Source organism: Leopardus geoffroyi, chromosome C3 (assembly GCF_018350155.1).
Source record: "Leopardus geoffroyi isolate Oge1 chromosome C3, O.geoffroyi_Oge1_pat1.0, whole genome shotgun sequence".
Classification (NCBI taxonomy): domain Eukaryota; kingdom Metazoa; phylum Chordata; class Mammalia; order Carnivora; family Felidae; genus Leopardus; species Leopardus geoffroyi.
In genome coordinates this window covers 107789277-107812916 of record NC_059338.1, presented here as the reverse complement: position 1 = coordinate 107812916, position 23640 = coordinate 107789277, and the positions used below count along the sequence as shown (strand labels likewise).

At 38.6% G+C, this 23640-nt stretch overlaps 1 protein-coding gene across 14 annotated transcripts in view; it reads right to left on the bottom strand.

The window, feature by feature from the left end:
• Nucleotides 1-23640, bottom strand: part of RGS22 (regulator of G protein signaling 22) — a 145297-nt gene that overhangs the window by 114003 nt on the left and 7654 nt on the right. For 13 of the 14 annotated variants that reach the window (XM_045454073.1, XM_045454074.1, XM_045454075.1 and 10 more), the window contains exon 3: nt 13700-13762. In XM_045454073.1, the coding sequence (XP_045310029.1) occupies nt 13700-13762 (63 nt within the window). Of the gene's footprint in view, nt 1-423; nt 782-13699; nt 13763-23640 lie in introns of those variants that run through there. The other variant, XM_045454084.1, reaches the window with a different exon arrangement.

The following is a 23640-nucleotide window of genomic DNA, read 5'->3' as shown; positions in this document are numbered from 1 at the left end:
CAGAGGGAGACACAGAATGTGAATCAGGCTCCAGGCTCTGAGCTGCCAGCACAGAGCCTGATGTGGGGCGCAAACCCACAAACCATGAAATCATGACGAGTCAAAGTCAGACACTTTCCTGACTGAGCCACCCAGGCACCCCAATACATACATATTTTTTTTAGTGTCAGATAACGTCACATCTCTAAAGTCTGACCATCTCCCCTTCTAAGGAATTTAAAGTTCATGGACAATAGAATTCAATATGAAAGTCAGTCTACTGGCCAAAAGGCCTCAGGGCTAAGATTTCCCCTCAAAAATGACATGTATAGGGCAATGGACAAGTAATGACAAGTGCCAGTAAATTGTGTACAAGGTTTCCTCAATAAATATATTTAACTGCATGTGTCTTTCAAACATGAGATTCAAACAGGCATCACTTACCTGAATGTCAAATACGATCTCTGAATTATACTATCACTAGACTAAACAGATAAATGAGTCTGCTGATATCAAAGACAAGATTCATTTGGTAGGAGAAAGCAACTGAATTAAGCTTGGTAAAGAATGGACATAAAATATTAGCTGGGGTTGGGGAAACAGTACAGTATACTGCAAAAGACCATCTGGAAAAGATTTCTTCTAGTTCTCAGTATCCATGGAACAAGAGAGCAAGTTCGGCCTTTATTTGTTTTCCTTTCTTTTTTCTGCCTCCTACCCTCACACCTGGTGGACAGAGGGACACAAAGCTGTGATAATCCAAAGCCAAGAATGCCAGTTAGTTAGTTCTATGAACAAATAAGACATTTCCTGCTACTCAAGTTAGAAAAATAATGACCCAGTAAAAAAAAAATTTAGAGGGACTGTGACATTCTGAGACCCTCAGTAGCCAATGTTACTCAGTAGAAAGGAGTTAAGTTACAGTTGATATAAATAACGGAAGAGACAAGAACTACCGTTAACTGGCCATCTACCACGTGCAAGCATGTGACAGACACTTCAAATGCACTATCTTTCCACATTCCTGAGGTCATTCTTTATTGAAAGTGGACACTCAAGATAGTTATGTGATGGACTATGGATTCAGAGCAATGAAGTGCCAAATCGGGGCTATCGAAAAAGTCTATCTGGTCCCAAAGACAGCACATTTCCCCTTCTTTACAATTTTACTGCCTCACATACTGAAAAAACTAGCATGTACTAACCACCTTCTCTAGGCCAGGCCCTGTGCTAAGCAATAACCCTATAAACATAGTGGATCTGGGATTCAAACCAAGGTGTTTTATCAGTAAAGACACACAAGCATGAAGCAGCATGGTACATGTGGGTAATTTTTAGCAGTTCCATGCAGTTAGAATATAACTAGAATAGCTCATAGTTGAAATTGTTTAAGGAACAGAGGAAAGACTTGAGGTAGATGAGGTAGATAGGACCAAATCATGGAAGGCTTTGCATGCCATTTTAAGAAGCATAAGCTTATCTTGATCCTTGAAATAGGATGGGATGGGAAAATCCTAAATTGGGAAGTAACTATGATTTGTGTTTTAGGAAGATTCTCCTGGTAGCAGTCTGGAGTTTTGTTTGCTGGCTCTTGAGTTGGTGAGGTAGAATGCTCACATCCCACAAGCAGAGCCATCCCCAGGCTCTCGGGAGACTGGCAGTTACCTCGGAGCTACCGTCATCAGAGCCAGGGTCAGGGTGGCAATAACTCGCTTGCATGGGTTACTGTCCCCAGCACACACAGGGGCTAGGGCAGGGTGTAAGGCAGGTAGTCAGCAATTACTTTCATTTTCAACTCACAAAGCAAAACTACGGCTGAAACAAGTGATCTCTTCATGGATTTCCAGCACATCCCCTAGTAAGTGCACTGCAGAACTCTGGGTTCATGACTACAGAATGCTTTAAACACTGAGCTGACACATAATTTCAGTAGGCGTCAGTAGATGCTGTGGATTAGCTCGCTCAGGATCTGTTCCAACCCCCTGAAATGCAGAATCTGGACAACTAAAAACTGTATCACCCAGACTCCCGTGTGGTTCAAGTTACACGTGTGACTCAGTTCTGCTACTCATATGCACGAAATACTTGAATTCTGAAGCAAGTGGAGTAGGGAAGAGGCAGAGTCTATCCATCCTGAGGAAGGAAAGCTGAACGACATAAGTACATGAAAGTGAGGAGAGAAACTGGACAAAAAGAAGTACTTTACAAAAAAAAAAAAGAAAAGACAACAGAAGCTAAGCTGTAATTGTGTCCATGATTAAATGACATGAAATTTAGCTACATAAGATGTTAAAATATTTAGAATTTTTAAATTTAAGAATTTATGTCAGTGGGGGAGGCACCTGGGTGGCTCAGTCAGTTGAGTGTCTGACTTCGGCTCAGGTCATGACCTCACAGTTCATAAGTTTGAGCCCTACATCGGGCTCTCTGCTGTCAGCACAGAGCTGGTATCAGATGCCTTGTCCCCCTCTCTCTGCTCCTCCCTACTCCCTCAAATCAATCAATCAATAAATAAAAATTTTTTAAAAAGAATTTATCTCAGCGGAATTAAAATATGATAGAGTCTATGCCAAGGGGATATAAGTGCTTTCTTATTTTAAAAGCCATGATTTCCAATGGATCTCTGAAGATCCTTAATAGCACTGTGGTTCTAAGATTATAAAAGGGGCATATAACTGATTCAAAGCTTCCCCCAGTTCACTTATTTCAGCAACGACCAAACTTTTGAATGCCCAAGGGCCAATTATTATCCCGAGCAAAGAGGATACAAACTGAATAAAACACTTGCCTTTGCAGGAACAATACATGGTCATTCATTTTTTTTATGATGAAGAGTCAACAAAACGCTGAAATGATTTAAATTAGTGTAACATGCAAATGCTAAAGGGGAGATCTGTCCACAGAGAGACCATGGTAGTTAATACTAGAGGTTTTTTTTTTTTTTTTTTATCTAGTTATTGTACTTTAAAAGGGATTTGGCTAACCTAGAAATCTATCCAGAAAAGGATAAGCAGAATGATTAAATGAAAGAAATGTTGGGTAAAATCACTTTGCTTTTCTAGGATTTATCATAAAAGGGGTTTTAATTAAACAATCCCAAGGTGCCTTCCTTCTTTGATACTCCATTGATCCACAATTGTCTCTCACAAAAAAGAAAGTCTGTATCTTCTTCTTTCTAATAAGATCATCCAATTCCACTGTTCCTTTGTTATTTTACTCATTTATTCAATAAGTTTCATTGAACACTTATTAAATAAGCTATCATGATAGATGATGTATTGCCACATTGAGTGAGCCAGTCCAGAGTACTCTCCACAAAGCCCCAAATGAAATGATACACAGATATGGCTTCAGAGTATGCTGATCCAACAAAGAAGAAAGGATGTAAATACACAGAGACAGTAAAGACTCATCCTACAAGACAATGAGCCCTACAGTTGGCATACAAGGTGAAGTCATATTTAGTCAAAATTATCCCTTGAAATCCTTGAGAACACCCATAAGGTATAAAGTCGTCCTACTTCTCAAGAAGCTGATCACAGTGTTTCCTCTGGAATTGAAATGGGTTACTGATTCTTCAGTTAGGAGCCAGATGACATGGTGGGCTTGTGTTTAAAACTCATGTTATACAGAGATATGCATGTTTAACACTAGAATCCCTCTCAGCATGATCAGTTCACTACTCTAGGAAAGGCGAGCAGGAAGAGACCATTGGGGGAACAGCAGATTCTCATCTTCTGGCTCCTACCCTTATCAAGATGCTCATGGATGCGTATGTGTGTGTTTATGGATTAGTAAAAGAGACAAAACCATCCTCACTCTTTAAATCACCCTCACTCTCTCTGCAGAGCACGAGTAATTCATTTTGAGTAATAACACATGTATATTGATGAACTGAAAGCAGTTGGACATTGCTGAAGCTTACTAGTCAAGAGGGAATTAACAGGATATAAGCCTGGAGAGAAAGGCAGAGGATGGGTTCATCAAAGACTTTCTATTTTGTGCATAACTCCCAACTCACTCTCTAGAGTCTGTGGTTCTCAGAGTGTGGTGCCTGGACCAGCAACATCAGAATCACCTTGGAACCTGCTAGAAATGCAATTATCAGGCCCCTCCCTATAATGAGAAACTCAGAGAGTGAGGCCTGGTATTCCATGTTAACAAGCCCTCAGGTGATTCTGATGCATGTTCAGATTTACACTGCTTTAGGGTGATGGGGGGCCAGTAAAGAGTTTTCAGCTGGGAAGAGACAGAATCCAGATCAAGACAAACTTTAACACCCACCTTCTGTCCGCTACTTCATGTAGACTTTCCCGTGTATTCACATAAGTGGAGGGGATGACCATCTAGGTTCTGTACGCAGAAGAAAGAACCCTGCTCTTTATTATGCAAAGTCCTGTTGTCTGCTTTAAAATATATATATATATATATACACATATATATATAAATCTTGGGCACCTGGGCGGCTCAGTCGGTTGCATGTCCAACATTGCTCAGGTCATGATCTCAGGGTTTGTGAGTTCAAGCCCCGCATCAGGGCTGCTCGCTGCTGACAGCTCAGAGACCACTTCAAATCCTCTGTCCACCTCCTCTCTCTACCCCTGCCCCCCTTGCAAGCACTCTCTCTCTCTCTCAAAAATAAACAAACATTTTTAAGAAATCTCTCTCACACATCAAGTCCTTTGTTTTCACTATTTCTCAGCCTATCCACAAAACTCCCACAGTTGGTTTAGTATGTGACAATAAAAGACATGTGAGGTGGGGGAGAGAGAAACGAACGAGGTAGGAAGTCTCTCTCCAGAAAAAGCTGAGTAGGCTGATTTAGAGAACTCTCAACTTTTAATCATATGACAGGAAAAATCTTCAGTTTGAGCCTCAAACCCAATCCTCCGCAAGCTGCTACAGACTGCTCTTTCCCTTGCTTAATTTTCTTATTTCAAGGGTATCGTTTTCCAAATGTTCTAAAACGAACTGACCTGAAGGCGGTGAAAGCTAACTTTGTAGTACCAGTCATCCATGTGCGAAAAATATTTCCACAGAAAAAGCAAGTGCACGAAAATATTTTTACCACAATAAATTGCTGGCTCCACATTTCTTTGAGAAGAGGAGGGGGGAAAAAGCCTGTGAATAATTAGTGATGTGCTTAAACTGCCAGCGGAGCACCACTGAAACTTACTGGGTGCCAAATTATTTAGCTGAACAGTATTTAAATTAAAAACTAATGACTAGGTTAATTTAATACATGTTCATCTCTGCTCCAACTCTGTCTCTCCTAATTGAGTTCCAAAGCTGTATTTTAAACATGCATCCTAGTCAACGAATGAAAAACATGTGACTACTTGACTATAACAAGTCAGTTACCAATGACTTCTTTTAATCTAAGTTTTACTGTCATTTTAGATGTTTCACCATAAACTATTTGCTGGACATATTCACCAATGGGATGGAAGGAATCATGTGCCACATAAAATACATAGAAATATCCTTAGTTAATAAAATGAATTAACATTTGGTAATGTGAGTGCTTTATGTGTGAGCTACAAGACTTATCAAAACACCCAGAGGTATAAACGCTGAACTAGGCAGTACTACCTACACTCTATCAACACCTTCAAAAATCAATCTCAAAAAGTTAAAAGTATTTAACTTTTGGCAGCAGAAGACCCAAGCCCTGCATCCCCCTTTATGCCACTCAGTCCCCAAATCCGTACTCTCTTTCTTTCTCTTTCTCCTTACCCAACAATCTATCCAATGTATAAATCCTTCATAAAGCTGCAAGAAATTATAATAGTTTACAGATTAAAGAAAAAAGTGTGGAGAATCAGTCCCCAAAAAAGAAGTTATGGTAAAATTCCAAAGGCAAATAGCTAAGCATGGTCTGGCAAACACATGACATACCTATCCTTGCAAGGAGGGTATGGAACAGGCCACCCCTTCGGCTTCTGCAGACCATAAATGTCACAAACATTCTAAACCACCCACAGAGGACCAACCTAAATCTGTATGTGGGCTCATCTACCCAATCCCACAACAGTCACTGAGCATAAAACACACAAAACAAAACCAAAAGGGGAAAAAAAATGTTTTCACACTATAGCACAGAAGAAAACTTAATAAGCAAACACTTGTCCATAAAGAGTTGACAGAAAAAAAAAAAAAGACAACCTCCCAGACACCAAATGAAAACAATATCTGAATATGAACCTGGCAACAGAACAAACGGAATGAAGTTATGAAAGCTAGGATTTGGAAAGTGCCATAATCATTTATAATAGCAGCAACTGTCCTGGATTCCCCTCATCAAAATAACATGGAGGCAGGCTACCAGCCATCAATTTCTGGATCTTACAATGTGTCCCATGGGTGTTATGGGGTAATGGAAAGAAGGAGGGTAGGAGCCAGAAAGCCTGATTCCTAGGCCCATTTCTGCCACAATCCAATCTGGGACCTTGGGCATGTCACTACAGATGTGGAAGAAGACTGAGAAGTCTCAGAAATCTAGATGACTTAAGGGAGGGACTTTTGGATTGAGAATATTATAATACATATCTACACTATCTCAGGCTTAGATTGTTGCGGTTTTTTGGTGGAGGAGGAAATGGTAGAGGAGGTGAGGCAAAAGAAGATTAGAAAGTTTGTTTATTTAAAAATTATCTTACATGGCAGATGTATAAATAAAAATAAAAAAAAACCAGAATCATCCTCAAGAAGCTTTTGGAGATACAGAAGAAAGGGACCTATCCTTGGCCCCAGGAAATTTATAATGTAGCTCCTGAGATAAAAATAAACAGAAAAGATTAATCAAATTTTCTTTAGCTGGGAAAGTCTACTCTCCCACCTACCATATATACCACCATAAAATATTCCCCAAAATGATTTCCTAACCTATATCCAAATATCTCCAATCACAGGAAGTTTACTCCTGTGAATAATGTCATCCCTATTGTTCTATTCTACTGTTAGAAAACAAACTTTAAATGTCTTTCTTCTGGTGATTGAAAATCAACTTCCTCATAAATGCTGGCCTTGGTTGTGCCCGCCAGCTTCACAGAACAAGTTAACCCCTCTTCCTCAATCAGATCTTGAAATACTTGGAAAAAAGCTGGTCCACTCCAACCCTTCTACCCATTCCCCAGCCAGGTTCAACACCCACACTTCTTTCAACCCTTCCTCATCTGACATGGTTTCCAGAGTGTTCATTGGCTGAATCTCCCCAAGTCTGGTTTGGCAGAGCAACTCCTAACCTGTGGCACCAAGAATGGAACTCAATATTCCAAATGTAGTCTGACAAGTCAATACGATTTTAAAAAAAGACAAAGCAAAACATTTATTGAGTGCCTTCTATGCTCCAGACTAATATTTTTCTTGATTTTTAACTATACCTCTGTTAATGCCCCCTAAAAATACATCAGCTTTGTTTCAGACCATTTCAGATTACCACAATAAAAATAAGACCAGATTCTGTTCCTCCACTGCCAGTTCTATAGTTCTTACAGCATAGTAGGACAAGTTTTTGAGTCGTGTGGACCTGGGTGGACCTTGTCACTTAACTAGCTGAGTGACCTTAAGCTGGAAAAACACTAGTTCACTTGCAACGCTTCATCCAAGACCCTGATAAAAATAATCTGGAAAGTCAAAGCCAATGACATATTTGTGTGGCACAGAAGTTTATTCTCCAGACTGACAATGACCTACTAATCTAATTAAGGAGTGACTGCCCCTCATGTTTCAGGATCAGAAGATGAGTTGGTCTAGTTAGTGAAGGAAAAAGAAAGAGAAGCAGTAATTCTGTGCCAAGCACTTAACATACATTACCTTGTTTCATTACAACCTTATAGGATACTTACACTGTTTTCACAGAGAAAGATATCAAGGTATTAAGTAACTAAAGAATGTTTCTAAGATCACAGGGGTAATATCTGCCTCACTTCTATTACTAATCATTACACTGGGGCACGAACACAGGAAGAATATGTGTGGTCAAGGTGGGTGGGGGTGGCTCAGGGGAGGCAGGAAAGATTGTGCAGGATGACACAAGCTGAATGAAGCGGGAGGTAAAACTAGAAAGGTTAGATTCAGGCCACATTGCAAAAGGTCTTGAACTCCATACTAAGGAATGTGGACTTAAATCTGTAGGCTATTAAGTGTCAACCCCTACTGGCTACAGTTAGAGAACGTGTTCAAATATTTGAAAACTAACTTCACAGGTAATGATATGAGCTTTGGAGAGACAAAGCCGTATAAGTGGAGCATGTGTTGGGTGTATTATTTTAGATAGGCGTGGGAGGGATGGTTTCCTGAGTAGAGGTGACTTAAATCAGAGAGAAGGTGAAACAAGTATCTCAGGAAAGAGCACTCCAGCCTAAAGGGCCCTGAGTATGCTTGGCATATTCATGGTGGAGAAACATGAAGAGGGCCAGCTAAGCCGGAAAAGAATTAATAAGAGGAAGAGGCACAGGAAATAAAGACCAAGAGATGGCAAGGGCCAGATCATACAGGATTCTGGATTTTATTCTTAGTGTAATAAGAAGCCACCTTTGAGGGCTTTGAGGGCAGGAAGTAGCATGGTTCCATTTATCTGTATTAGAATTATTACTTTATTGCTATGATTATGCTTTACTGAAACTATAATACATTAAATTTATGGCTCCCTAAAATGCCAGTCCATAATGCTCCAAAAAAAGAGAGCGCAGTTTGACACATTTATTCTCAATAAACCCATGCTGGCTTCTAACTCTTAGCTAAGTGCTAATAAACCAAACATTACTAAGCTGTTCTAGAATTTTGCCTGGAATTTGGTTTGAGAATTCATCATTCTTTCTCCTCCCTGTCCCCAAATTCTTTTTGGAAACCTATTACCATATTTCCCCTTCTCCTATCTTGTGGCGTGAAGCATGGGTAGTTAATAGGTAGATTACATTGTACCATATGTAGCTGCAAAGGAATGAGAGAGATTTTCATGGGGCGGGGGGGGACACAGAATGAGAGAGTGTAAAAGGGAAGGATTTGGAGAGACAGAAAACAGGAGAGAAGTGGCCGAGCTCGGCCACATGGGATATATGAAAGGGTCACACTGCAGGAGTCTGCTTGGGTGGGACGAACACGTGACCACAGAGACACTCTGCCATCTCACCTGAAGCCTGAAACACACAAAACACACAGAAATGGTAACATCAATTCTGACTGGATGGCAGGACTATGGCTCAATTTTTCTTACATTTCAGATAAATTTTCTCTAATAGTATTGTTATATCACTTCTATAATTTAAAATAGATTTAAAAAAAAAAGAAAGGTAGGGGAATTTATGTTCTAGAGCAAGTAAAAGTCAAGATAATCACAAAACTTGAGATGATGACATGTAAATCTTGAGAAATTGAAATCAGACCCAATATAGACATTTTTCTTTTTAAAATGTCACAAAAATTAGAGGAAAAATGGAGAATGCAGAGCCTAGAGGAAAGACAATATACTCAAGAAGAGCAAAATTCTGACAATTTTGTGATGCTGCTGGGTTTTTTATAATATACAACCGGATGATGAAAAAGTTGCAAAATCAGACCAGGGGCACCTGGCTGGCTCAGTTGGTTAAGCGTTGGGCTCTTGATTTCAGCTCAGGTCATGATCTCACAGTTCATGAGTTTGAGCCCTGCATCAGGCTCTGTGCTGACAGCGTGGAGCCTGCTTCGGATTCTCTCTCCCCCTCTCTCGCTCTGCCCTTCCCCCACTCACGCACACAGAGACACACTACCTCAAAATAAATAAACTTTAAAAATAAAAAAAGAGGGGCACCTGAGTGGCTCAGTTTGTTAAGTGTCTGACTTCGGCTCAGATCATGATCTTGCAGTTCATGAGTTTCAGTCTCATATCAGGCTCGGCTGCCAGCTCAGAGCCCGGAGCCTGCTTCAGATTCTGTGTCTCCCTCTCTCTCTGCCCCTCCCCTGCTCACACTCTGTCTGTCTGTCTATCTCTCTCTCTCTCTCAAATAAATGAATATTTAAAAAAAAGAAAGAAAGAGAAAAAGAAAATCAGACCAAACAAGAACCCATGAGGTATCCTGTACCATCACTCGGGCCTGTTGCTGGAAAGCGAGAGGTGATTGGTGTTTCAGCCTAACCCCCATAATGGATCCAGAGGCCTGGCTGGGCCAAACGGGGGAGAGACCACAAATTCTTTTGGAAAAAGGAAAATAAGACAAAACAACAAACATGCATGCATAGATACATACATACATGCAAAAACTAATCTAGGCAAGAGGGTGCATCTAGCACTGTCTCTTCAAAAGACATCTTCAGTGGCTAGGCTTTAAGAGATTCAACATATCATGGCCCACTCCCACTCTCACCATTACTATTTAACAGAGTACTCAAAGTCTTAGCCTCAGCAATCAGACAACAAAAAGAAAGAAAAGGCACCCAAAGTGGCAAGGAGGAAGTCAAATTTTCACTCTTTGCAGACAACACGATACTCTATGTAGAAAAACCAAAAGACCCCACCAAAAAATTTCTAGAATACATGAAATCAGCAAAGTCGCCAGATACAAAATCAACATGCAGAAATCTGTTGCACTTCTATACACCACAAACAAAGCAGCAGAAAGAGAAATCAAGGAATCAATCCTATTTGCAATTGCACTAAAAACAATAAGATACCTAGGAATAAACCTAACCAAAGTGATAAAAGATATACACTCTGAAAACTATAGAACACTTATTAAAGAAATTGAAGAGGACACAAAGAAATGGAAAAGCATTCCACACTCGTGGATTAGAAGAACATTGTTAAAATGTCTATACTACCCAAAACAATCTGCACATTTAATGCAATCCCTATCAAAATACCACCAACATTTTTCATAGAGCTAGAACAAACAATCATAAAATTTGTATGGAACTAAAAAGGCCTGAATAGCCAAAGCTATTCTGAAAAAGAAAAACAAAATTAGAGACATCATGATTCCAGATTTCAAGCTATATTACAAAGCTGTAGTCATCAAGACAGTATGGCACTGGCACAAAAAGAGACACATAGTTCGGTGGAATAGAATAGAAAACCCAGAAATGGACCCACAACTATATGCTAAACTCACCTTCAACAAAGCAGAAAAGAACATCCAATGGAAAAAGACAGTCTCTTCAACAAGGGAAAATGGGAAAACTGGACAGTGACATGCAGAAGAATGAAACTGGACCACTTTCTTACACCATACACAAAAGTAAATTCAAAATGAATGAAAAGACCTAAATGTGAGACAGGAAACCATAAAAATCCTAGAGGAGAACAACATCTTTGACCTTGGCTGGAGCAACTTCTTATTAGACACATTGTCAAAGGCAAGGGAAACAAAAGTAAACATGAACTATTGGGACCTCATCAAGATAAAAAGCTTCTGCACAGCAAAAAACAAAAAACAAAAAACAACAATCAACAAAACAAAAAGGCAGCCTACAGAATGGGAGAAGATATTTGCAGACAACATATCTGATAAAGGGTTAGAATCCAAAATCTATAAAGAACTTATCAAACTCAACACCAAAAAATCCAATTAAGAAATGGGCAGAAGACATGAATAGATACTTTTCGAAAGAATACATCCAGATAGCTAACAGACACATGAAAAGATGCTCAAAATCACCCATTATCAGGGAAATATGAAAAACCACAATGAGATACCATCTCACATCTGTCAGGATGGCTAAAATTAACAACACGAGAAACAACAGGTGTTGGCTATGATGCAGAGAAAGGGGAATCCTTCTGCACTGTTGGTGCGAAGGCAAACGGGTGCAGCCACTCTGGAGGGTCAAGAAACTAAAAACAGAACTACCCTAAGACCCAGCAATTGCACTACTAAGTATTTACCCAAAGGATACAAAAATACAGATTTGAAGGAGTACGTGTACCCAATGTTTATAGCAGCATTATCAACAATAGCCAAACTCTGGAGAGAGCCCAAATGTCCATTGACTGACGAATGGATAAAGAAGATATGACATACAAATATATAAATACACACACACACACACACACACACAATGGAATATTACTCAGCCATCAAAAAAAGAATGTAACCTTGCCATTTAAAATGATGTGGATGGAGCTAAAATGTATTATGCTAAGCAAAGTAAGTCAATCAGAGAAAGACAAATATCATATGATTTCATACATATGTGGAATTTAAGAAACAAAATAGATGGATATGTGGAAGGGAGAGGGGAGAAGAGAGGGAAATAAACCACAAGAGACTCTTAATGATAAAGAACAAACTATGGTTTGACGGAGGGAGGTGGGTGGGAGATGGACTAGACGGGATATGGTACTAAGGAGGGCACTTGTGACGAGCACTGGGTGTTGTAGGTAAGTGAAGAATCACTGAATTCCACTCCTAAAGCCAAAATTGCATTAAAATTTAAATTTAAAATAAGTTTTAAATTTTTAATTAAAAGTAACATATTATGGCCCACACCCTCTAAAACTACTTGTGACATTTTTATATTCCAAAATTTCCCTGGTAAATATGTTAATGAAAAAAGGTTTTGCATTTGTATAATAATGAAAACCCTTTCTTATCTTTCTTTTATTTGAAATTCCTGATTAAGTTTATTTGCCAAGCACTGTAAGTGTTTTTATGCATTCCCATCTCACTTTCCCCAAACCCCTTGATAGTTAAGTATATCAGTCAATGCTCTGAAAGACTAAAATTCTATTATTTGGCATCCACCTATGTCTTATTTACTATTAATATAAAATTCTAGTTAACTTAGACACAAATTCCACTTTAATATCTGTACAAAAGGATGACAATAATTGCCTAGAGTCAAGAAATACAGTTTTTTTTTGATATTTTGTCTTTATCACCTCTGTTCAAAGCCTGAAACAGTGCCAAATACAATAGCATCAGATTTTGTACAGAATACTTCTTTTCTAGTTTATCCACATTTATTATTTTTATTATTATTTTTTGTACAAAATACTTTTAATGGTTAGAAAAATTCCAGCTTTCAGGGTGCCTGTGTGGCTCAGTTGGTTAAGCATCCAACTTTAGCTCAGGTCATGTTCTCACGGTCTGTGAATTAGAGCCCCACATCAGGCTCTGTGCTGACAGCTCAGAGCCTGGAGCCTGCTTCAGATTCTGTGTCTTCCTCTCTCTCTGCCCCTCCCCAGCTCATGCTCTGTCTCTCTCTGTCTCTCAAAAATGAATACACATTTAAAAATTGTTTTAGAGGCGCCTGGGTGGCGCAATCGGTTAAGCGTCCGACTTCAGCCAGGTCACGATCTCTCGGTCTGTGAGTTCGAGCCCCGCGTCAGGCTCTGGGCTGATGGCTCAGAGCCTGGAGCCTGTTTCCGATTCTGTGTCTCCCTCTCTCTCTGCCCCTCCCCCGTTCATGCTCTGTCTCTCTCTGTCCCAAAAAAAATAAATAAACGTTGAAAAAAAAATTTTTTTTTAAATAAAAAAAAAAATAAAAATTGTTTTAAAAATTCCAGCTTTCTTATTCATTCATTCATTCACTCTTATTGTTGTACAACTGATGCAGCTTTCTTCAGTAATTTCCAAATATGATTCAAACCCAAATGATTAACTCCATAAAAAGATACAAACTTTACTTTTCATTAATAATTCTGAAAGAGATTATCCTTCATAAAGTTACCTTATAAAATAATCCACTGACTACAATATTTTGCTTTGATAATATATTCCATAGAACATAAGAATATACTCACTGGAAGGCTTAGGAATTCATTAAAGTAGTCCACAAGGAAATCATCTGTTGCCAAAGAATCTTCCTGAAAAAATATAAAACACAATATTATGCTTATACTGAGATGTTTTAAAACATGCCAATATTATTCTCTAATTCTGCTTATCAAAAGATTATAATGTAGATCCTCAGATCTTTTTCAGTCTGTCAACAGCAAGTGCTCACTATAAATAGAACACAGTGCTACAATCTCTGGAGGAAAGAAAGAAGAAAACAGAATGGAGCACACTCTTAAAAGATTTTGTCAGTATGCCTAGCTGGAAAACAGAACACATGAAAAATATAGCACAGCACTTAAATGAAATATAGTACAAAACTCAACACAAGGTAAATTTCCTACAGACGTATTTTTATACACTTATGTATATGATATTTATTTATATTATTATATTAAATATATTTTATTACAATAATGGCAGAATCAATAAAGACAGAACCGTGTTTGAAGTTAAAATGAAATTCAGAATGTAAATTTCTTAAATTGCCTAATGGAAGTGATAAACTAAGTAAAGAAAATATTCGACTGCCTCCTCCCCAGAATGAGACAGCTTTAGTAATCTGACAGTTAGAAATTTGCATGAAGAAACTTTGACAACGCATGTGTTCTAAGCATAAAGATTGTATATATTTTTTCCATAACTATCTCACCCACCAACATAGCCACTTTTAAAACTGGCAAAATTGGAAATCCCCTGCCAAGAACAAATTTTCTCTTCCAAATAAAACACCTTATTTTATTAGCAATTGTTTCCATTGTGTCAAAAGCATATCATGGCATACTCTGCTATACAGTACATGTGTTTATTTTGTTATTCATAATTATATTTCCACTTTGCAAATCTAACATGAAAGTTGACAATATGACACAATGCTATTATTTCCATATGGCTGATTATTTTCTTCTTATATTGGCCAATTTTTAAAATTTGTTGAAGTATAGTGTTGCAGTGTAAGGAAGATACTCTAGCATATTGACTTGGAGAATAGATTTTGCAGGGTAATTTCTCTAAGTATTTGTAGTACAATTAGTATAGAGTTATAAATACAATTAGTATAGAGTTATAAATAACCACTTACAGGATTTACATCAAGGAACATACTAAAAATCTGAACTTTAAAACTAAGGATTTAGCTTACTAAAAATCTCAACTGATTAAAACAACAACACACTTAGCATCTCATAAACCGTCTACGTTCATAGTGGTACCTCAATAATATATTCTCAAAGTTCTCACTGGCGAAGATTTAACAAAGCAGAGTAAGGCTGGTAGAGGTGATATACAGCTAATAAGCTTTCAAATTTTACCTTTCAAAGTTACTTTAATTTTCTGGACTTTATTTAGCGAACTATCTACTTTCTGCTAAGTCTTAAGAGAAATCAACTGAATTTAATAAATATTTTTAGGATCTCCTAGATGGAGGGCACTGTCCCACAGTAAGGGTGGCCAAATTTTGTACTACTGGGCTCATGATCAAAAATCCTCAGACGGGAAGCATGAGTATTTTAATTAATAACAGTAAGGGAGTACTGTCCCTTACTAATTTTTCTAAAATAGCACCTTATTTTTAAATTTTACCTATCAAACAGAATGTGCATTTCACAGAGTCAGGTGCACCTAAATATTGCTAGAATATGGCCAGTCACATGGCCACAAATTTCTAGATAATCCTCAGACTCATATATTCATTTCCAGTTGCCTCACCCTTCTCAGAGATTGTAACTCAATGAGTTCCCAACTATCTATGATGAAGTAACTGTTTTGTTTTGTGTGTTCCCTAAGTTTCAGACAAATAACCTATAAAATACAGTAAGAATGAATTACTAGAAAATGAAATAAAAGATACGCATAATACAAAAGCCCAATGGTTTATTACCAAATTCAGTAGATACAAACAGACTCTGTCAACATACCATAAAGTTTTTACATGTTTGCTCTCGACTTCTGAACTCATCTCAACAAGGACTGATGAGAGTTTCAGGCAGCTCTGGTCGACAAACCCTCATCAAGTAGCACTGCCCTACCTGGTGAACAGTTTGCTTCCAGCAACCTCAGGTGCCCTGAAACTGAACCACATTGATAGGGCATTTCTCTGGCGTTCAGTCACATCCTCAGGTTTGCATTTCCAACCATAGAAACTCCAAGTATTCACAAACATCAAAATCTGTATATCTTTTCTGAAGCTGTATCTTGCTTTCTCCCCATATGAAATATCAGCACTTCTGCTGCTACTAGGGAAGTTCTGCAAGGGAAATAAGCATGGCCTCCAAGTGCCGACTCAGTTCTCCTGTTGCACTTCAATGGGAAGGCCTGCACGTCTCTAAATAAATGAGCGTATCTTCCCACTGAAGCTTCTAGTCCAACATGTTCAGATAATTTGTCATATCAGTGAGCCAATGAGGATCTTTATGAAACCCTTTACGTATTATTTATCTATCCTTATTTATTAAGGATCTTCATAAATACTTTATTCTCAAAACGCTTCATTTAAAAAAGGCCTTGATCTAAAGAAACTTACTCTTTGTAAGTTTCCACAATCTAGTCACACGGCTGTATTAAAATGAACTAAGTCGCCATGCTTGGGATTAATATATTCCAAATAACCAATAAACTGGTGATGGTTATTAATGGCACAATCAAGAAGAAAACTGAGTTACAATCAATTCCTCCATTACATCATTCCATGAACCTGACTGCAAACTTTGCAGCACAGATTCTCTGCTGAATGATGCAATGGAAGGTAGGAACATTTTTTCAGAATTGAATACACACTTGAAACCTGTTTTTTCATGTATTACAGGTGTGCCATCTGTGAAAGTGAAGTCAGCTTTTCCGTTTTTAGTCCAGACTTCTCAAATTTCTTCCTGAAAGAGGGTTAAGCAAAATAGTTTATATGTGCTGGCTAATTATGGTAGACAAAAAATTTTTTGCTTAAGAATTTATTTTGCTGAGCCCTCAAATCAGATAAACTACAATTAGTTCACCACTCTAAAACAGGCAAGATATACAAAGAAGACCTTGTAAACAAGGAAGATGAAGTAAGATATACATAGACATAAACCATAGTCCACCAAAGAATATGATACATGCCAAAAGAAAATTATAGTATTAAATGTTTCCTCTCAAAAGAAGGAGATATTATCTGGTAGGAGGAATTAGAAGAGACTCAAGTGGAGAAAATGGCATTTGAAGTAACTTCAATTCTATAATTAGAAATACATAAATGAGAAGCAACAATGCGAAGCACAGAGAGAAATGCATGAGCAAAGCAACATGGAAATCAAAACACAGTAAAAGTGATCACGGTTAGCTAATGGCAGAAGTAGAAAAATAATCCATGTTTCCAACTTCATTTCAAGCCATTCACACATTACACCAAAGCTATTCATCTAATATCCAATGCTGAATCCTATACTGACACACCTTAGATTAGGAATGCTATCATCAGTCAGTGAATAAGACAGGCCGTATTTCAAAAATTACAGCCATCAGGATGCACCTATTTTTATTGTTTCTTCCTAAATTACACATGATCTTTCTTTTCTCCTTTCCAAACAAGCCAATCACTAGACCAGAGCTTCTCACTAGGGGAAGACAATGGAGTTCAACGGGTCAAATGAAAGTGGACCTCTTCAGCCTTCAAGGCAACCAGGCACAGCCAGGGATGGCTGGGGCTCCCAGAATGGTGACTCAAGGTTGTGAGCAACCTTGTTTGGTACTCCTCATGTCCATCTTCCTCCCCTGGATAAAGTGATTTATGAGTCACATTCCACACCCACTGTTCCTCTGTAAGACACTGAGCAAAGCCAACGAGTTGCTCAAGCCCCTGGACATAGATTTATTAGCTATGTGCAGAGCATACACTGTCCCATGGAGCTCCCAGAAGAGTTTGTTTTAGATGTCCAAGAAAACAGCACAAGACAAAGGTGCTGACAGCTTGGAGGAAAGGGGGAAGGGAGATCCTGGAAGGCTACAGATGACAGCTCCAAATCTCTGCCTTCACATATATCAGATATTTCTGTCCACTGGTAACCAATGTATGTCTGTAGTAGTATCCAAGCTAGATATAAGGTGATCAGTCAAAAAATGTATGCATATCCTGCAACACAGACTTTCATCATTACTTTGAAATATTTGATATGAAACATTTTATTGATTTGTTTCTTTTTATTTTTATTTTTATTTATTTTTGAGAGAGAGAGAGAGAGAGTGAAAGCAGGGGAGGGGCAGAGAGAGAAGGAGGCACAGAATCCGAAGCAGGCTCCAGGCTCTGAGTTGTTAACACAGAGCCTGACTTGGGGCTTGAACTCACAAACCTGTGAGATCATGACCTGAGCTGAAGTCAGATGCTTAACTGACTGAGCCACCTAGGCACCCCACATTTTATTGATTTCTAAATCTATTTCTTTATCCTAAGAAATATTAACTTTGTGTTTGTCATGCAAAAAGAACTATTAAATGTTAATCTCAACTCTTGCAATTTTAAATGGTTACAAAAATTGTCTAAAAATTTTTAACTCTTATTGGGTGATACAGTTTTTTACCAATAGAGACTATTCAAGAATTATAAGGGATCACCATTAAAAAGTCTTGATTAGTAACTGCATAGTCATTTCAACTATAAAACTTGATATTAAAAAGTTACCTACATCCAAAAAGGAAATTAAGAAAATAATTCCATTTACAAAGAGTTTACTGAAAAGAAGTTAGAGAAGATATAAGTACATGGAAAGACATACCATGTTCATGAATTGGAAGCAATATTATTAAAATGACAATCCACCCAAAGCAATCTACAGATTTAATACAATCTCCACCAAAATCCCAATAACATTATTTTTATTTATTTTTTATTTATTTATTTTTTTGCATAAATAGAAAAACTCAACCTAGGGGTGGCTGGGTGGCTCAGTCAGTTAAACGTCTGACTCTTGGTTTTGGCTCAGGTCATGATCTCATGGTTTGTAGGTTCAAGCTCCACATTGGACTCTGTGCTGACAGTGTGGAGCCTGCTTGGGATTCTCTCTGTCCCCACCCCCCGCCCCTCCCATGTCTCTCTCTCACTCTCTTTCTCTCTGTCTCTCTCAAAATAAGTGGATAAACATTAAAAAAATAATAAAGATTTTAAAAAAGGAAGAAAAACTCATTCTAAAACTCATATGGAATTTCAAGGGACCTTAAATAGCCAAAACCACCTTGAAAAAGAACAAAGTTGGAGGACTCCTATATCCTGATTTCAAAGCTTACTATAAAACTAAAGTAATCAAAACAGTATGGCATAAAGACAGACTTACAGACTACTGGAATAGAATAATGTCCATAAATAAATTCTCTCACACATGATCAAATGATTTTCAACAAGGATACTAAGACCAGTCAGTGAGGAAAGGACATTCTTTTTCAACAAATGGTGCTAAGAAAACTTAATGACGTTGGACCCTGACCTTGACGTTGGACCCTGACCTTATAACCATACACAAAAATTAACTCAAAATGGATGAAAGACCCAAACATAAGAGTTAAAACTACAAAATATTTACAAAAAAATAAGGATAAATCTTCAAGAGCTTGTATTTGCCTGTGGATTCTTAGATATTGCACCAAAAGCATGAGCAACAAAAGAAAAAATAAATTGGGACTTTATAAAAAATTTTTAATTTTATGCATCAAAACCTTCTCTTAAGAAAGTGAAAAAACCTACAGAATGTGAGAAAATGTTTGCAAATCATATACATAATAAGAAAGAAAAAGATAAACAATCCAAATTTTTCACATGGGCAAAGGTCTTGAATAGACATTTCTATAAAGAAGACATTCAGGAGCGCCGGGGTGGCTCAGTCGGTTAAGTGGCTGACTTCAGCTCAGGTCATGATCTCACAGTGTGTGAGTTTGACCCCCACATCAGGCTTTGTGCTGACAGCTCAGAGCCTGGAGCCTGCTTCAGATTCTGTGTCTGCCTCTCTCTCTGCCCCTCGCCTGCTTGCCCTCTGTCTCTGTCTCTCTCTCTCTCAAAAATAATAAACATTAAAAAAAAAGAAGACATTCAAATAGTGAAAAAGCATGTGAAAGGATGCTCAACATCAATAGCAATATAAGAAATGAAAGGCAAAACCACAATGAGATATCACTTCACATCTATTTTTTAAAAAAAAGGAAAATAGGGGCGCCTAAGGGTGGCTCTGTCGGTTGAGCGTCCGACTTCAGCTCAGGTCATGATCTCACACTCCGTGAGTTCGAGCCCCGCGTCGGGCTCTGGGCTGACAGCTCAGAGCCTGGAGCCCGCTTCAGATTCTGTGTTTCCCCCTCCCTCTGCCCCTCCCCTGCTCATGCTTGGTCTCTCTCTGTCTCAAAAATAAATAAAAACATTAAAAAATTTAAAAAAAAGGAAAATAACAAGTATTGGTGAGGATGTGGAGAAATTGGAACTCTTGTACATTACTGGTGGGAATGTGAAATGGTGCACCTGCCGTGGAACACAAAATGGCAGTTCATCAAAAAAGTAAAACATATAATTACCATATGACCCAGCAATTCCCCTTCTGGGTATAGGCCCTAAAGAACTGAAAAGCAGGGACCCAAACAGAATTTTCTACACCCATGTTCACAGCAGCATTATTCAAAATAGCCAAAAGGTGGAAACAACTCAAATGCCCATTGACATATGAAAGAATAAACAAAATATGGTAAATACACACATGAAATATTACTCAGCCTTAAAAAGGAATGAAATTCCAGGGCACCTGGCCGGCTCAGTTGTTAAGCATCTGACTTCGGCTCAGGTCATGATCTCACAGTTCATCAGTGAGAGTCCCACATCAGGTAAGTTTGAGCCCTACATCGGGTGAACATGAGCCCTGCATCAGGTGAGCTCGAGCCCCACTTCATATAAAACACGAGCCCCAGCTGAGCCCCACTTCTCTCTCTCTCTCTCTCTCTCTGCTCCTCTCTCACTTGCGCCTTCTCTCTCAAAAAAAAAAAAAAAAAAAAAAAAAAAAGGAATGAAATTCTGATACATACAACAACATGGATGACCCCTGAAAATGTTATGCTAAGTAAAACAAGCCAGACACGAAAGGGCAAATACTGTATGATTCCACTTATATGAGGTACCTAGAATAGTCAAATCTGTAAAGACAGAAAGTAGAATAATGGTAACCAGGAGTTATGGGAGAGGTAATGGGAAGTTACTGTCTAATGAATACAGAGTTTCAGTTTGGGAAGATGAAAAACTTGTGGACGTGGATAGTGGGGAATACTGTACCACAGTGTGAATGTGCTTGATGCCACTGAATTGTACACTTCAAAATGGCAGGTAAATTAAATTTTATGTTTTACCACAATAAAAGGTATGCATACACCAGAATCACTCAACAACATGGATGAATCTTAATAACATTATGCTGAGCAAAAGACTTGCACAAAAGAAAACTAACTGTATGATTCTATTTATATGAAGTTAAATCTAAGTAAAATCTATAATCTATGCTACTATTCTATGGTGAAACATAGGACAGTAGTTGTCTTAGGGGAGTGGAGGCAAAAGAAATTAGGAAGAGGCTTGAAGAGACTTCCTAAGATTATAGAAATGTTCTATAGGGGCGCCTGGGTGGCGCAGTCGGTTAAGCGTCCGACTTCAGCCAGGTCACGATCTCGCGGTCCGTGAGTTCGAGCCCCGCGTCGGGCTCTGGGCTGATGGCTCAGAGCCTGGAGCCTGTTTCTGATTCTGTGTCTCCCTCTCTCTCTGCCCCTCCCCCGTTCATGCTCTGTCTCTCTCTGTCCCCAAAATAAATAAACATTGAAAAAAAAAAAATTTAAAAAAAAAAAAAAAAAAAAAAAAAAAAAGAAATGTTCTATATATTAATGAATGTTTGGATTACATCGTTGGATACACTTGTCAAAATTCATCAAATGGTACCCTTAAAAAAATTTTTTTAAAAAACCTTTTTTTACATTTATTTATTTTTGAGAGACAGAGCACAAGCAGGGGGTGGGCAGAGAGAGAAGGAGACATGAATCCAAAGCAGGCTCCAGGCTCCGAGGTCCACACAGAGCCCAACACAGGGCTTGAACTCACAAACCACAAGATCATGACCTGAGCCGAAGTTGGCCGCTCAACCGACTGAGCCACCCAGGCACCCCCCCCCCTTAAAATTTTTTCTATTTCATTGTGCGTAAATTTTACATCAACAAAAGAACACCACAAACTAATACAAAACAGTAGTTTATGGGGGCGCCTGGGTGGCGCAGTCGGTTAAGCGTCCGACTTCAGCCAGGTCACGATCTCGCGGTCCGTGAGTTCGAGCCCCGCGTCGGGCTCTGGGCTGATGGCTCAGAGCCTGGAGCCTGTTTCCGATTCTGTGTCTCCCTCTCTCTCTGCCCCTCCCCCGTTCATGCTCTGTCTCTCTCTGTCCCCAAAAAAAATAAATAAACGTTGAAAAAAAAAATTAAAAAAAAAAAAAAAAGACCTCTGCTTCACCCTGCTGTCCGTAACATGCCAAACCTTATCTTCCCTACCCCTCCTTACCCACACCAAACTATGAATCAGTCTTTCTAATCACATTTCAATTAATACAAGAGATCTACCTGCCCCCCAACCCCCAACCCTTTTCTATCACAAAAAGAGTTTATAATGAATGCAATTTGGCTACTGCCCAGCTGTCCAGCTTCAACTCATACCACCATGCTTCAGTCATAGCAATTTTTTTTTACAGTTCTACACCTTTGCACATGCTGATTATTCTACCTAGAAAAAAAATTTTTTTTTTTTTGTCTTATTCTCCTGCCTACCCTTTTTCTTCCCCAAAGTCTAGAGTAGTGGTCACCTATTTTCCCCTATCACAACCTTTAACACTTCACACTAAAATTGTCTGTTTACACGTCCCACCCACTGGATTGTGAACTTCTGGAAGAAAAAGGTTCTTTTTTATTCACTTTTTCGATTCCCAATGCTTTTAGATAATAGATAATTACAACATTTTTGTTGAATGAATGCTTGAATGATTACATTAAGGATATGAAAGCTGAAAAGACTGGTAGCCTAATAAAGATTCTAGTAAAACAATATCACTAAAATAAAAAGGAGAGATATTACAAAAAGAGGAAAAGAGTCAGATAAGGAGAACGCAAGGAGAAACACACTCCACAAGGTGGCTTGTTGAAAGTGCACCCTGCTTACCATCAAAGCATTTGGGGAAATTTAAGAACTCGTGGTGTATTTCTCAGACCCATCTGGTTCACAACATTGTACTGTATTATGAATGTAGTGTATGAAGGAGGCAGAAAATAAGGGTGTCTCACGCAATAAAGACCAGAAGTATGGACCCTCCTCCTTTCATTCCTAAGAGTTACCATCACAAATTTCAATCAGCATCTACCCAGCAACAGATTTCTGTTCTCACTCTCTCTACTGGAAGAAATTCTCAAAGATCTGGGGAAGATAAAGGAAGCTCTCCATTCCCTTTTATCCAATTTCATCTCTAATCATACCTACTTGGCTTCAGTCAGTTCATTTGGCCAAATACCCTAAGGCTTTCTCCCTGTACAAAGGTCCTTACAACCTGATATTCTAATTTAAAAGAGAGAACCTCGGGGTGCCTAGGTGGCTCAGTGGGTTAAGTGCCTGACTCTTGATTTCAGCTCAGGCCATGATCTCACAGTCCATCAGCCGAAGCCCTGCATTGGGCTTCATGCTGTCAGCCTGGGATTCTCTCTCTCCCTCTCTCTCGGTCCCTCCCCTGCTTGTGCTCTCTCAAAAATAAATAAATTTTAAAAAATGTATCACCTCTTCTCCCATCCCACACCTTACCCATGGTAAAAAGTTTCCCTCAGTCCTAATGCACTTTTGATTCAAACCTCAAAGTTCACACTTAAACATAAACTGCTTATCCTCTTATTGTTTCACATT